At 42.9% G+C, this 15,852-nt stretch overlaps 1 protein-coding gene across 2 annotated transcripts in view; it reads left to right on the forward strand.

The window, feature by feature from the left end:
• Positions 1 to 15,852, forward strand: part of LOC138758974 (A disintegrin and metalloproteinase with thrombospondin motifs 6-like) — a 197,027-nt gene that overhangs the window by 52,842 nt on the left and 128,333 nt on the right. For both annotated transcript variants that reach the window (XM_069928667.1, XM_069928668.1), the window contains exon 3: positions 8,802 to 9,166. In XM_069928667.1, the coding sequence (XP_069784768.1) occupies positions 8,802 to 9,166 (365 nt within the window). The remainder of the gene's footprint in view (positions 1 to 8,801; positions 9,167 to 15,852) is intronic.

The following is a 15,852-nucleotide window of genomic DNA, read 5'->3' on the forward strand; positions in this document are numbered from 1 at the left end:
CGTGAGCAGTTAACCTACTAACCTGGATGTCTTTGAAATGTGGGAGGAAACTGGAGAACCAAAAAAGAAATTCACACAGAAGCTGGGAGAATGTACAAACTACTTAGAGACAATGGCAGGATCAAACAGGGTCACTGACATTGTAATAACATTGAGCTAACCGCAATGTTAACCATGCCACCTCAAAATCCATTCTCCATCAAGGAGAAGTAGTGATACTGTCCATAAAGTTTCATTCTGTTTTGACATGTAGCAAGTGTAGGCTATTTAACATAACAATTTACAGCACGGAAACAGGCCATTAGGCCCTTCTAGTCCACACTGAACCAAACACCCCTCTCTAGTCCCACCTCCCTGCAATTTTATTAAAGATAAAAATTGAATCTTCTTGGAAGTTTTTAATTTCAGTGACTTTTACCTCCAAGGTAAAACATTTAATAATTTTCACATTAAAGTAGCTTTGATTGTCAGGAGGAGGAACTAGCTGCAGAATGATACAATTGGAAAAGATAGTGTTACTTCATTCACTGAACCCAGTATCAAATGCAAATATATGGATGCAATTAATCCCAATTTTGCCTGCAAAGATCTTATTCACTTGCAAGTGTTGGGTTACTTTAGTTACTAAATTTGGCTGGGTATTAAATACAAACCCTCCAACTGCAGAAGAAAATTGTTAACTTTTTCGATTGAATGGCAGTTACAATGCTTGTCTTCGCAATGGCTTTTTTTGGGTGGGGGAGGGGTTGCAGATGTTTCACTATTTAATGATTGGTCATTAGGGATCTCTTTTCATTTTGAATTTACTATTTCGAAATTGAGGACAAAAACTTCATTGAGAACAAACTTTAGAAGTAATTAGAAGAACAAATATTGCAAAAGTGATTTCATTTCAATGAGAAGTTGTACTGTAAATTTTTATTTGTAAGGTTAGTGAATTTTTAGGCCTTTATTGCAAATCAGGCATAATTAGCTTCCATCCTTTCAAATTGACTGGAAGTTCTACTATAAGTTCAATAATTCTGGAAGTTACAGGAATTTTTAATGTTTTGTTCCAGTGTGCATATAGTGACAAATACTGAAGTCTTTCAATGGGCACAGCAACGTCAACCAAGTGCAGCCCAGTTTCTCAGGTGCAAGATAAAAAACGACAACTGAAGCCCGTAACAGCATAATTTATTATTTATTATTGACTGTTGCACCTGACTAGACATTATTATCAAGTTGGTTTATCTTCACTTGCTGTTCATTCCCAGTTACATAACTACTCCACCCCCAACCAATCCCTTGTTGCTAGTTTATCACTCATGCTCTATTGGTCACAACTGCAACTTCACCCCATCCCAAACTCTCTATGATCCATGACCCACTTTATTTCCCCTGATATCACCATAAAGGTGGACATTGGATACAACAAAACATTCCAGCTTGTGTTGGGTTTAATTGCGAGAGTCCACAATCAAAGATGGCCTGGCCTGCTTTAGTATCCCTTTTCTAGCTTAGATGTATTCCTAAGCCATTGTTGCTTCTGAAGATGTTTTAACAGGAGAAATCAAGTCAAGTAGATTAAGTTGAAAAAAAGTTGCATTATTTTAACTGTCATATTTTCTAATAGATACTATTTGTGCATGTAATTCCAGTTGTTTCAGTACATAAAATATATGGGAATATGCTGGTACCTATGCTGGAGCTAAATTAAGTACAAAGAGTTTTATGTGTTTATATTACATTAGCCTTTGAGAAAATATAGAGATAAGAAGGAAAAGCAAAGTAAGGAATAAAAACTGGAGATCACTATATTTAAGCTGCCTTTAAGTTAACAGCACAATCCTTCAAATAAGTCTGAACCGGAGATGTGTATTTTTCAGAATATTGGGATTTTTGTCATGGAAAGGATAAATAATTTTAAAGTTCTCAGAAGGAAATTTTGACAAATTCACAGGATGTGAGAAGGGCAAGGTCGTAGTAATGAATGATTCCAGTAATTCAATCACAGACGAGAGCGTAATAAATTGAAACAGAAATCAGCCATTTGGCATCCTAGGCCTGCTCTGCCATTCAATAGCATCTTTTATCCCATCATACGTTTCCTGCATTAGCTGCATAGCATCCATATGGGTGGGGGGAATTTTCTTTCATCTCTCTCCATTCTTTCAGACTCCTTACTTTGATCTCTGATTTTATCTATCTCCTTTCCCCAGCCATCTGCATCAATTCTGTCAAGCAGCCTAACAATCTTGTATGTTTCAATGAGGGCATCTCACATGCTTCTAAATTTGAATATAGACTCGGTCTGCCTAATTTCTTTTTATCATAAATACATCATCCCAAGAAGCAAGCATTCAGTGTAAGTAGGTATAATCTTTCCGAAGTAGAGACCAAACATGTAAGCTTTGTGGTCTCACCATAGCCTCATATAATAGAAGACATCTACTCCAGTATTCAAATCCTCTTGTAATAAAACCCAGCTTACTGTTTGCTAAATCTTCCCTTTGACTTGTTTATTTGTATTCAAGGAAATCTAGATCTTTACAAACATTGAATATATATCTCTTCATATTAAAAATTATTCTGCCTTTTTTTAACCAAACTGATTATTAGTTTCCCTCCATTTTATTCTATTGATTGTGGACTTAGATATTCACTCAGGTCCATATCGCTGAATCCTCTTTGGAGACTATTCACAGTCCATACTGCCACCTAGCTTTGTATCAGCAACCTTGGGACAAATTTGGCTAACTTGTAACAAGACGCCCATTGATTTCAACCCCCCAACAGGAAAATTAGACATTTTTTCAAACCTCTGTTATTTGCCAGTGCAGCAATTCTCATTCCATGCATGTATATTACACCTCTTGCCAATGACAGTTTAACTGGTCTGTCCTTGCCTATTTGGGAAAGGAGGAGAGAGAAAGCAGGAGAATGGAAACAACGAAGGATACCCAACACCTGTGGCAGTCCCTAATGATGTAGCTTGCTACAAAACCAAATCTGGTGCAGTAGGAAACAGTGAAACTTCACTCTCAGATGAACACAATGCCTTCTAAGTCTGATTTGTCCACTAGAACAAGGAAGAGCCACTGTGCACCCCCATGACCCCTGATGATCTCCTACTGTCAGTATCTGAGGATGATACACAGGCTATTTTCAGGGGAATGAATCCAAGGAAAGCATCCAGTCCAGATGGATTATCTGGCTGAATACTGAAGACACTGTGCTGACTAACTTGCCAATGTATTCAGGGATATCTTCAACATCTCAGTCCAGCAGGGTGTGGTATCCACCTGTTTCAGACAGGATTCAATTTTACCTGTGCCCAAGAGTGTGGTAACCTGCCTAAATGACAACTGATCAGTGGCACTCACATCCATGGTGATGAAATGTTTTGAGAGGCTGATGTTGAAGCAAATCCTCTCCTGTTTGAACAGTGGCATGGAATCGTTCCTACTGCAGTAGCAATGTCCTGAACACCTGGACAGCAAGAAGACAAACCTCAGAATGCTCTTCATCAACATCATCCCTTCAAAATTGATCAGCAAATTCCAAGACGTGTGTAATTGGATCCTGGATTTCATTACCTCAAGACTACAATCAGTGAGAACTGGTAAGAACATCTCCTCCACAATCTCCATCAGTACCAGAGCACCACGGGGCTGCGTTCTTAATCTCTTACTCTATTCACTATACCTACAACTGTGTGGCTTGGTATTACAATAATGCCATCTACAAATTTACTGACCATACCACAATAGTGGATTATATGATGAGTCAGCCTAGAGGAGGGAGATTGAAAACTTGGTTGAATGGTGTATGGACAACAATCTTGTGTTCAGTGGCACCAAAATCAAGGAGCTGATTGTGGACATTAAGAGGGAAAACCAGAGGTGTGCAATTCATTGTTTATCGGGAGACCAGAGGTGGAGAGGGTAAGTAAATTTAAATTCCTGGGAGTCATTAGTTTGGAGAATTTTTCCTGGACCTAACACACGAATGTCATCGTGAAGAAAACACTTTAGCACCTCTACTTTGTTAAGAGTTTGCGGAGGTTTTATATTGCATTGAACATTTTGACAAATCCTCAAAATGACTAACTGCAGCTTGGCCTGTTATGGGGGTACCAATGCTTGTGAGGGGAAAGCCCTACAAAAGATAGTGGACACTGCCCAGTACGTCAAAGGCAAAACTTCTGTTGGACAGCAGCACCAATGATCAAATCTCCACACCACCCAGGACATGTTCTGTTCTCGCTGCTGCCATCAGTAAAATGTATAGTTGCCATAAGACATACTACCAGCTTCGGGAACAGCAGCTACCTCTCCACCATCAGACTCTTAAACAGCAAACTCAATCGGATACTCATTTAAGGACTGGAAGTAAAACACGAATTTCTGCAGACACCATGAAATAAAAACACATTGCTGGAGAAACTGAGCAGGTTGAACAGAGGGAAGGCTGAAAGAAAGCTGAGAGAAAGAAGACAGGGAGAAGGGAAGATTTCCCTCAGCTCTCCACTGCTTTCCCTCTTTATTCACTTAGTCATCCCTCCTCTCCTGCTTGTTACTGTGCCCTCCTGCTTTCTCTACCTATTACCTCCTGCCTTTGGGACCATGCTTTTTCCCACACCCCCCCTCCCCTTTGTTTGGACTCCTGCCAACATTCTTCCATACCTTGATGAAGGGCTCAAATCTGTAAAGTTGGTTATATATCTATCTTTGCTATACAGAATAAAGGAAACCGACCTGCTGAAGTTCTTCAGCATTATGTTTTTACTCATTGAAGGAGTCTTGCATTGCACATTTTTTTACTTCTGAATATTTATTTTCTGTATTGCATAGTTTGTTTACACTTCCTTGTTAACATTTCTCTCTTTTGTCTGTATATTTTCTTGAGTACATTTTTTTCATAACTGGTAAGTAGAAATTCTGCCTGGCCTGTAGTAAAAAAAATCTCGGTTGTATGTGATGTCATGTATAGTATGTATTCAGTCAATAAATCTGAACTTTGAATTAGGTTTTCTGCCTTTCAGTCTGTTGAAACATTAAACATTCAATGGAAGATGACAACCAATGCATTCACAGCTATCCAGACCCATCTTCCTCATTAACCTGAGGTTACAGGTCATCATGTCTGGGACAAATCAACTATAGGTCTCATTAATACTCCCAGTATTTTTTTTAAACTAATGCCAACTTCTTTCAGCTCCTCATTTATTCTGATACAAAGTCTCCACCATTTTTGGGTTTTCTGAATCCAATTGAAGACAGTTGCAAATAGTAATTCGCAAAATTCTGTCGATAGCGTGGTTGAAGTAAAAACATAAGATGCTGGAGAGGCTCATTGGGTTTATGTAGCAAAGTCAAAGATACATATCTGATGTTTTGGGCTTGAGCCCTTTATCAAAGCATGAGAAATGCCAGCAATCGTCAGAACAAAAGGGAAGGGGGTGACAAGGCATGAGATGATAGGTGGAGAAAGGAGGGAGGGAACAGCAGCAATGAGGGGGAGAAGGGAATGGTAGGGCTGTGTGGGTGAGAGAACTGGAAGGACAGGAAAGGGGAGGGGAAGAAAAGGCAAGCATATTTAATGGAAAGCAGTAAAGTCAGTGTTCATGTTATGTGGCTGGAGGGTGCTCAACCGGAAAATAAGGTTTTATTCCTCTAATCTGTGGGTGGTCAGGGTGGAACAGTACCCAAGGCCATGAACAGACATGTGAGCGCAGGAGTGTGACCCAGAATTGAAATAGTTGGTCGCTGTGGTTGCAAATGGAGTGGAGGTGCTGAGCGAAGCGATCTCCCAGTCTATGATTGGTCTCTTCGAAATGGTGAATGCCACAAAGGATGCACCAGATAAGTCCTCTGGATATACAAGCAAAGTGCTGCTTCATGTGAAAGGCCTGTTTGGGGCCCCAGTCCATGGTGAGGGAGAAGGTGTTGGTGCAAGTGTTGCACTTCCTGCGAGCACAGAGAAAAGTGCTGGGGGTGTGATGGGTAGGGAGGGATGAAAGCACCCACCTTCTCCTCCCCCCCCCACCCTTTTGTTTAGATGCTTGCTGACATTTTCTCATGCTTTGAAGGGCTCAAGCCCGAAACATCAGTTATGTACCTTTGCCTTCACTACTTAAAGATGCAGTTTGACCCAAAAACATATGCAAATTTTCTATTTAACTTATTTGCCATTGGCTCATTCCCCAATATAGTTTCTCCCATTTTAGGTAATAAAGGACCCAATTTATCTTTTACTAGTCTTGTCTACCAAAACTTTAATGAAATTACTTCTCAAGAAATTACTCAAATATTCTATTTCCCTTTCTCTATCTATCAGGAATATATTTTCTTTTATAAGTAGCATGAAAACTAGGTTTTAAAATGTGTCAGGACACATGAATTTTTAACTTAATGAGAATCTAAGATGCAAGACTATCCAAAAGTTATTCAGTAGGTTTCATGAATAATGATAATTATTATGAATACTACACCATGTCGTTGATATGGACTCAAGAACATAAAAGCTGATGATTGTAGACAAGTGGTGAGCTCCACAAACATGTGGTTTTACTTCCAAGTTCTCTCTGCAACCTACACACCATACTGGGATGACTCTAAAATTATTCAGTGGTGTGCGGCACATACCTAGATGTTGTTTACATGGAGTGTTATTTTTGAATCTTTTATAATTTGAAAATGATTACACTGAGCTCAATATGTCTCCCAATACTGGGTGTATTGGATAGAACTCCTGTAAGACAAAACCCCCACATAATATCCCCAACTTTTGATCTGCACCCAACTACAAACCTCCCTCAGTCCCTCACCCTGCAGCAATGCTGGAGTGGCCAATCTTGAAATTATTACCTGATGCTCATTGTATGTTACTGCAATTTTTGCAGCAGTAAGCCCTCAAACAAAATATTTGTATATTGGCAAACATGGCACATTACTGTACCTTTACAAGGATCATTCATTTTAGCACCAATGATCTTGTCTCCAAGTTCCTGATTAAGATGTGAGACCAATTATGTTCTGCATTGTTACAATGGCAAACACTGCAGAAGATTTCCTTTTTGTCATTTGGGTTTTAGAAGTATGCAGGTAATTTGTATTAACAAATTTGATTTAATTCTGCTTTCCCTGAAGTCAGTCACTATGTCCTGATGCACATGGATATTATATTTATTGATGTATATAATTGGCTGATGAGCTATTTCCATGTCATTAGTGGATAAACTGGTTGAGAAAAACTAGGGAGCTGGTGATGTTGAGATCTCATCTTTGGTTTATCTGAAGCTGTTGGTGATGAAGTGTATCCATCTTTATTCTGGGTGTCACCTGAAACAAGACTCAGATATATGTGTCCAAACTAAACTTCACACTTAATTCTTTAGAGAAAGAAGCTATCTCAGAAGCTGAAAGCAAAGCGGAGAAAATATTACATGAACAAGGCTTGAAGGAGCAAGTCATGGTGGAAATTAAGCAATTTTGCCTAAATTTTTTTTAATATCTTGAACGAATATCTAAATTCTGTTGAGGATTTAAGGGATTTGCTAATGAAGTTGTTGAAAGATCAAAAGAGGAAAACATTGATTTTCTTAAATATAAAAGACAAAAAGAATGGTACATAGTTGTAATTTGGATAAATGTTTTAAAAACCCAAGGAATAAAGTCAGGTGACACGGTCAGAAAATGAACAGCAAAATAGATTTCTTGCTGATTTCAGCTCTGAAGCCAGAGAGTGAGAGAGAAAGGTAGCTACTTGCAGTGGAAGAAGTTATGAAGTGGTGTATACTATAATCCAGTGCTAGATTACCACCATTTGTAATCTACAGTCATCAAAACCTATGTCTCTATTTGCAGGTGATGTCAATTTGGGCAGGAGTTGATCACTATTGAGGAAGAGAGCAATATATCACAGCAGGACATTAATAAACATAAAAGGAGCAAATAATTTGTCAAACAAACATAAGGAGCAGGTGTAGATTAATTGGCCCCATGAGCCAACATCCAATCAAAACTCGATTAGTTTACCTTGTTCAATGCTGGGAACCACAGTGAGGGTGAAGAATGAAAAACATGTTGAGTGTTTGCCCACAACCGGAGAGCGAATGATGAGCTCGTGTAATACGATGGCTGGAGTTCTCTATCTGGAGAGTATCGTCATTGTTGTTGGTGAATTCAGAAGGACATTAGATGCCATCATTGAAATGTACAAAATAGCTCGGTTGCTTGACAAGTTTGGTGCAGCTTCATCTTTCCCTTGGCCGGGAAGGTGTAGGTTGTTGAGGAGCAGGGGTCAAAATAAGGAGACTGTCCTTCTGGAGAGAGACAAAAAAATGAATTCCTCCACCTGGGATCCAGTGACCATGGGTGCTGTGAAGTTAATGCAGAAAATGAGTGGTGGCATAAAAGATCAATCTTGATCGTATTGAATGGTAGAGCCAACACAAGGGGCCAAATGGCTGATTTCTGTTTTAATTTCTTGTTATTTTTTTTTAATAACGAATCATCCATTACTGTGGCCCTGCCCTGCTTATATCCTTTAAACATGTCCACATTTCCTCCTGAGGTTCTAGCCAACAAAAACTCCCAATCAATTGTTGTAGAGCAATATGGAAAAGGTTTTGAGTAAAAGGTTGATAATAAAATCCTCTTTCCGCAAGAAATATTGTGAGCTATAAATCTGGAGATCAATCAAGAAAGAAAATCCTTCATACAAGAAATCTATTTTTCACAAATTGACTTTTAAATAAGGGAAACGATTAAGCGGTAAAAAGTGTAACTGAATAATGAACTTTTCTTTTAACACAGAAGAGTTCCTGTCAACTCTCGAGCACTATGAAATAGCAATTCCTGTCCGAGTAGACCACAATGGAGACTTCCTAAGCTATAATGTAAAAAGTAGCCACGAACTGCGATCAAAAAGAAGCTTACCTGCATTTCAACATGAGCCAGTTGAACAGCAAGTTTTTTATAAAGTATCTTCACATGGATTGCACTTTCTTTTAAACTTGACTTTACACGTTAATCTCGTATCAGATTATTTTACTGTAGAATATTGGAAAAGAGATGGCTTGGAATGGAGACATGATTATATGGATGAGTGTCATTATTTGGGACATTTAAGTGATCTCCAGGGAGTCACAAAAGTTGCCTTAAGTAACTGTAATGGATTGGTAAGTTTTTGAGTTCTCTGTTTTAATCATGCAGTTTTCAGAAGAATTCATAGCACTTACGGTGGCACAAATGCAGTTTTGCACCAGTAGAAATAAACATCCAATTTCTAACCTGCCATGATTAGTTGTGCATAGTAAGGGGTGTACATTGGCCAAAATTAGGTAAACTTGAGTTTTAGTTTCCAGACACATCAAATTATTAATCAAGAGAATGAACATTATGCCTTAATTTGGTGGTGTGGATATAAATAAACATCAAAATTTTTTTCCCCCTCATCATTTTAAAGTGAACTACACTTGTTTTTCTCCAACTGCCTCAAAAATGTATCAAGAAATAATATGTACTCTGACGTCCAGCAGCCTCAATTACATAGTTCATTGATGTGAAGCATTTTGATAAGGTTTTCAAGTTTCTCTTGTGTTTCTCCTTCACAGATGCTGTCAGACTTGTTAAATATATCTAGCAATGTCTTTGTTTCATATTTCCAGGACCTGTTATTTCTTGATTTAAAAAAAAAAATGAATGGATCTGCTTCAGAAATACAATTGTTTAAGATGGATTTGATTTTCTTTGGGTCTTGGAAAAGTAAATGTTATGTGAAATGGTAAAGTGTTGTTATGAAATGTGCTATTTAGTTTATTTTAGAGATGCAGCCCATGAGCCCAAATAATCTCATGTGATCAATTAACCTACTAACGCTGTAAGTCTTTGGAACATGCGAGGAAACCAAAGGGCTCAGAGGAACCCATGCAGACATGGGGGCAACATGCAAACTCCTTGTATGTTAAGAAATGAAGTATTTGCACACTTAAGGGAGCCAACTCCAAACCAACCTTTATAATGTTTTACTAATGCAACTGCTGTAATGAGATTGGTTGATCTGAGAGCCTCTGATTTAATTTACAGGATTTACTCTGGATGGCATGGCTTCTGAAACCTTGGAAACTTAGCAGCTTCAGGAAAGTGTCAATGGCTTCAGACTGAAAAACCAGGGTCTTCCACAGCATTGCATGCAGGCTCGGAGGAGTAGGATTCTTCCCTCTTGCTCTTCGCTCCAAGGATCTGAGCCAAGGATCGATCCCATCTGTTTTTTTTTTTTGCAGCTTGCTCTGTTGCATTCCTTGCCCACATAGAAACTATATACATGAACTTCGTTATTTTTTAGGGAGGGATTCTGGACCTCCTGGCTTTCTGCTTACTTTCTCTAGCCAGGTAACTGCCTATCAGTGTTGAACTCTGCTGACCTTGAGAGTCCTGAATGAGCACCTTTTGGTTCCCCCAGACACTGCTGCAAAGAGCAAGTTTCACTTATTTTCTAGCATTTGGCTGCCAATATAATCATTACATGGTTACCTCAGTCATTTTTAAAAAAAACTGGCAGTGTGCTGTTATTGGGGGACATTGTTGTGGTTATGGCTGGCCCTGCTAGGTGGATCAGGACCTTTTGGAAGAGCAAAGGACATGTGTCCATCAGCAAAGAACCTATACCTACAGAGTCTTCAGAGATGCCACATTTGATGTAAGACTCTCGAATGAGCAATACATTAACAGGCTCAGGTGTTTACATCATCATTGAGACATGTGTCCTTCTGAGGGAAGACTTTGGCTCTGACTTTGTCCTCTCTGTAGAAGTTAAAGAGATCATTGGGCGCTATCGGGAGCCCCAATAATGATGTAGACAAAGACTGAGGGGAACGATAGGCTTTATTGAGCAAGAGACTGCTGGCCCAGGTCTAGGCTTGGAAAATGAGCGGGAAGGAGAGGGGACGACCTTTATAGCCCAGGGTCACATGGGTAGGATCAAGGGAGGAGCTAAGGCAGGGAGACCTTGGCCAGCGAGTACATACAACCATATCATCACATTCACTTCCCCCCCATTTAAAAAAAAAACCCACTGTTGACACAAAACTCAGAGGCAATACAACACCAATACAGAAATAATTAACAATTAACAAACAACCAGGTTGAAGAAGCGAGTGCCCCCCCCCCCCCCCCGCCCCCAGCTAGAGGTTGAGCTGCACAGACAGCCTCCTCTGTCTGCCGAACTGCCCGGGAATTGGCGTGTCAGTACAACGCTCCTCCGAAGAGAGGGCTGATGGGGGAGTGTCCGCTGCAGTAACTGTGGGGGTTGGGGTGCTGGTGGTGGACTCCTGGAGTACTAGGGTGTCCTCCCAGCTGCAGGAGTGGTAGGAGCCTGGACATCCGGCTGCAAGGTAGGCGGCTCAGACTCCTGGGCTGTGCTTGGATGTGGCACCATCGGGTCTGCGGTGTGGTCAGCAGCTGGCAAGGCAGCCTCAGGGTCTCCGGCCCTTGCTAGGTCTCGTATGGGCACAGTGTCCTCTTGGCACTCTGGGTACCTCACAAATGCATACTGGGGGTTGGCATGAATGAGGTGTACTGGTTCAACCAGTGGATCTGTCTTATGGCCTCTGACATGCCTCCAAAGGAGAACCGGCCCTGGGGATGTCAGCCAGGGAGGGTTGGAAGAACCATTCGCTGACCTCCTAAGGAAAGGAAAGAGGCATTCATGCGGGGTGGTGTTAGTAGCGATGCAGAGTAAGACTGATAGCGTGGAGGACTTTGAGCAACATGTCCTGCTAGCGGGACACTGGCAAGTTTTTGGACCTTCGGGCCAGGAGCACTGCCTTCCAGATGGTGCCGTTCTCCTTTTGCACCTGGGTATTACCTCTGGGGTCATAGCTGGTGCTCCTGCTGGTGGCTATGTTTCTGGTCAGAAAGTACTGATGCAGCTCCTCACTCATGAATGAAGTCCTCTAGTCACTATGAATGTAGTCGGGGTACCCGGACGGAGTGAAGATACTGCTCAGGGCCTTGATTACTGTGGCTGAGGTCATATCTGGGCAGGGAATTGAAAAAGGGAACCTAGAAAACACATCCACCACTGTCAGGAAGGAGGCATTCCTATTAGTTGTCAGGAGGGGGCCCTTGAAATCGACATTGAGTCATTCGAAAGGGTGAGTGGCCTTGATGAGGTATGCCCTTTCTAAGAACTGAGGTTTACACTAGCCGCAGATTTGGGAGTGTCTGGTCGTGGACCGGACATCCTCGACGGAGTACGGGAGGTTCCTTGACCTGATAAAATGATATAACCACATAACTCCGGGGTGGCACAGACTGTTGTGCAGGACCTGGAGATGGTAGACATGTGCACTGGCGCAAGTCCCTTAGGATAGGGTGTCCAGGGGATTGTTGAGCTTACCCCGCCAGTACAAGATGTCATAGTTGTAGGTGGAAAGCTCAATCCTCCACCTCAGAATCTTGTCATTTTGATTTTACCCTGTTGTTTGGTACTGAACATAAAGACCTGATCATTCAACAGGGTAAATCTTTTACCGGCTAGGCAGTGGCGCACTGCCTCAACGATCGCTCGCACCTCCTTCTTGACGGAGGAGTGTCGGAGTTCAGGGCAGTGGAGCGTGCGGGAAAGAAATGCTACTGGCCTGCCTGCTTGGTTGAATGTGGCGGCCAGTGCAAAGTCAGAGGCATCGCTTTCCACCTAGAAGGGGATGGACTCATCCACGGCATGCATCGTGGCCTTAACGATGTCCCCACGGATCTGATTAAAAGCAGCTTGGGCCTCCGCCGATAGTGGAAAAGTGGTTGACCTAATTAGGGGATGGGCCTTATCAGCGTAGTTGGGCACCCATTGTGCGTAATATGAGAACAGCCCTAGTCATCTTTTCAGCGCCTTCAGGGTGTTTGGGATGGGGAGTTCCAGAAGTGGTCGCATGCAGTCAGGGTCAGGAGCAATGACACCATGTGCCTCGACTCATCCAAGAAGGGCCAGACACTCCATGTTGAACACTTACTTGTCCTTATTGTACGTCAAGTTAAGTAACTTGGCCGTAAGCAAGAACTTGGCGAGGTTTGCGTTGTGATCCTGCCGACCATGGTTGCAGATGGTAACATTGACGAGGTAGGAGAAGGTTGCCATCAACCCGTGTTCCTCCACTATCCGATCCATTACTCTCTGCAAGACAGAACCACCATAAACGGCCAAGGGCACCTGCAGGAAATAGAAGAGTTTCCCGTCAGCTTCGAATAAGGTAGAGATTCAATCGCTCGGATGGAGGGGGAGTTGGTAGTAAGCTGACTTGAGGTCAATAGTCGAAAAAATTCTGTATTTGGTGACCTTATTGGCCAAGTTGGCTATACGGGGGAGTGGGCACGCATCCAGCTGAGTGAAGCGGTTGATGGTCTGACTATAGTCAATTACCATCTGGGGCTTGTCCACGCCTTTGACCACGAGGACCTGTGCTCTCCAGGGTCTGGTGCTAGGGGCTATGATCCCCTCCACCAGGAGCTGCTGGACCTCAGCCCAGATAAATTGCATATCCTCCGAACTAGAGCGCTGATTCTTGGTGGCGATGGGTTTGCAATCTAGGGTGAGGTTCACAAACAGTGACGGAGGGGGCACCCTTAAGGTGGTGAGGCCACAGGTCATAGTCGTGGACCAAGTGCTGGGACCATTGGACGGTGCCGGGGATCGCAGGGCGATAACGGGCTGGCTATCCAGTCGGGGATGGACACCTGAATGCTGTGTGCTGCGAATGGCCAACGGTGGCTATGGGCCTCTGAACACTGTAGTCACACTCCTAAACTGACTCTGAAAGTCAAGGCTTAGGAGGATCAGCACGCAGAGGCAGGGCATGATTAATAACACAGTCGTTATAACATATCCCCCTCCCACCATCAGCGACGCTACACAATACTCCTGTATACTCATCTGTTGGTCCCTAGTCGTCATTGAAACCATCTCAGTCATGGGTCGGACCGGGAGGGAGAGTCTCTGGACCACATCGGGGTGTACGAAGCTTTCCATACTGCCGCTATCAAAAAGACAGTTTTATATCCATTCACCTCGATCTGCATCATTGAATTAGAGATCAGGAGAGGTCCGGCTTCGTTCAGTGTCACTGAAGCGAGGAGTGGCGTTCTTTCATCGTCATCGTCAGTGGGGAGGCCAGCCCAAGATGGTGTCCTCTATGTTAACCACGCAGCATCAGATGAAGAAGCTGGAAGTGGAGTCGTGGTGGATGGAAGTGACATCACTAGAATGGTAGGCCAAGGTTGGGAATGGTGGTCAGTAAGATGGCGCTCCCCCAGCGCACACGTGGTCAGTGCCAGAAGCTCTTCAGGGATACACGCCCCACTGCTCACTGGCTGTGATCAAGACCTGCAGACCCTTATATAGTGGCCCCTCTTACCACAGCTTGAGTATGTCGCTCTTTTCGCGGGGCAGAGGTGCCTCATGTGCTTGGCCTGCCTGCAGATGTCTCATCTCGATGATGCGGTCAGCGTGATTGCGGCCGCGGTCGGGTCGCTGATGCCTGACGCTGAGTCCCAGGCTGATGTTCCTCATGGCGGAACGTACATCGCTTCTGCCCGCGATCGACACCGCTTGGCGCTGGGCTGAGTCCAGAGTTCTGACCAGTTCGATAGCCTTTTTGAGTGGGAGCGGGTCTTCCTCGAGGAGTCTTTGCTGGATGTAGTCCGATATCAACCCTGACACACAAGTGTCTCTGATCAGCTCTTCCACGCACTGGTTCAGCGATATCGTGCCATCTGTGAGATCCCCCAAACAGTCTTTTCCCAGTGTGACCAGAGATTGGACGAATTCTTCAGCAGACTCACTTGGCTATTGTTTCCGGGACGCCAGAAAGTAACAGGAGTAAACAGAGTTCACCTTCGGTTTATAGAGCACCCGCAGCCCAGCCATCGCCTTGGTGTAAGTCGTGCAGCCTAGGATGGTCAGAAAGGCCTTCTGCCTGACCCGTGCTGAAGGATCTTAAGCTTCTTTTCGTCCGAGTTGACCACCTCCACAGTGGCGTCGAGGAAATTATTAAAACTGTTCACCCACTACCCGAAGTGTACCGATGCACCTGGGGCTTGGGGGTCTACTTCCAGCCATTCGGGGTGCAACAATTTCTCCATAACCGGAGAGTTCAAAAATCTTGCTCAATAAATTGTTGGGTGCTATCGGTAGCCCCAATAATGATACAGACAAAGACTCAGGGGAACAATATGCTTTATTGAGCAAGAGACTGCTGGCCCAGGTCTAAGTTAGGAAAATGAGCGGAAGGAGAGGGGACTCGACCTTTATGGCCTGGGGTCACATGGGTAGGATCAAGGGAAGAGCTAAGTCAGGGAGACCCTGAAGGGTGGGCCAGCTAGTGCATACAGCCATATCACCACAGACATTGATTCTTAATTTTTTGCCACAGGTTCTTTCCAAATTGAGTCAGCAGGTCTCTGCCATGTCTCCCAATGTACTACTTGCCATTGCCTTGAAAAGATCACCTTGGCTTGACTTGCGAATAAATTATTTCATCTACTTTTGAGTTAATTGGGGAACAGGTGGCATCTTGGGAACTCTGATTTGCCAACATTACTTAAATACGCAGATCAAGCCTTTAATGAATAGGAAAGGTTTTCACCCCTCAATGTGCTGGAACCTACAAGCCATGTGAAAACTTTACCTCGTGAATGTCATGTTTTCGGGAAGTGCACGTGACTCTTTTAATCGAGATCGGCAGAGTCAATGATGTCATAGCAAAAAAATTTCCATTGACCATTCAAGGAATTACTGTAACTACCTTATTTGAAGTAACTTGCACAGTGCCTTAATTTTTTTTACCAATAATTTGAAATTCATCTTCATTTT

Source organism: Narcine bancroftii, chromosome 3, assembly GCF_036971445.1.
Source record: "Narcine bancroftii isolate sNarBan1 chromosome 3, sNarBan1.hap1, whole genome shotgun sequence".
NCBI lineage: Eukaryota > Metazoa > Chordata > Chondrichthyes > Torpediniformes > Narcinidae > Narcine > Narcine bancroftii.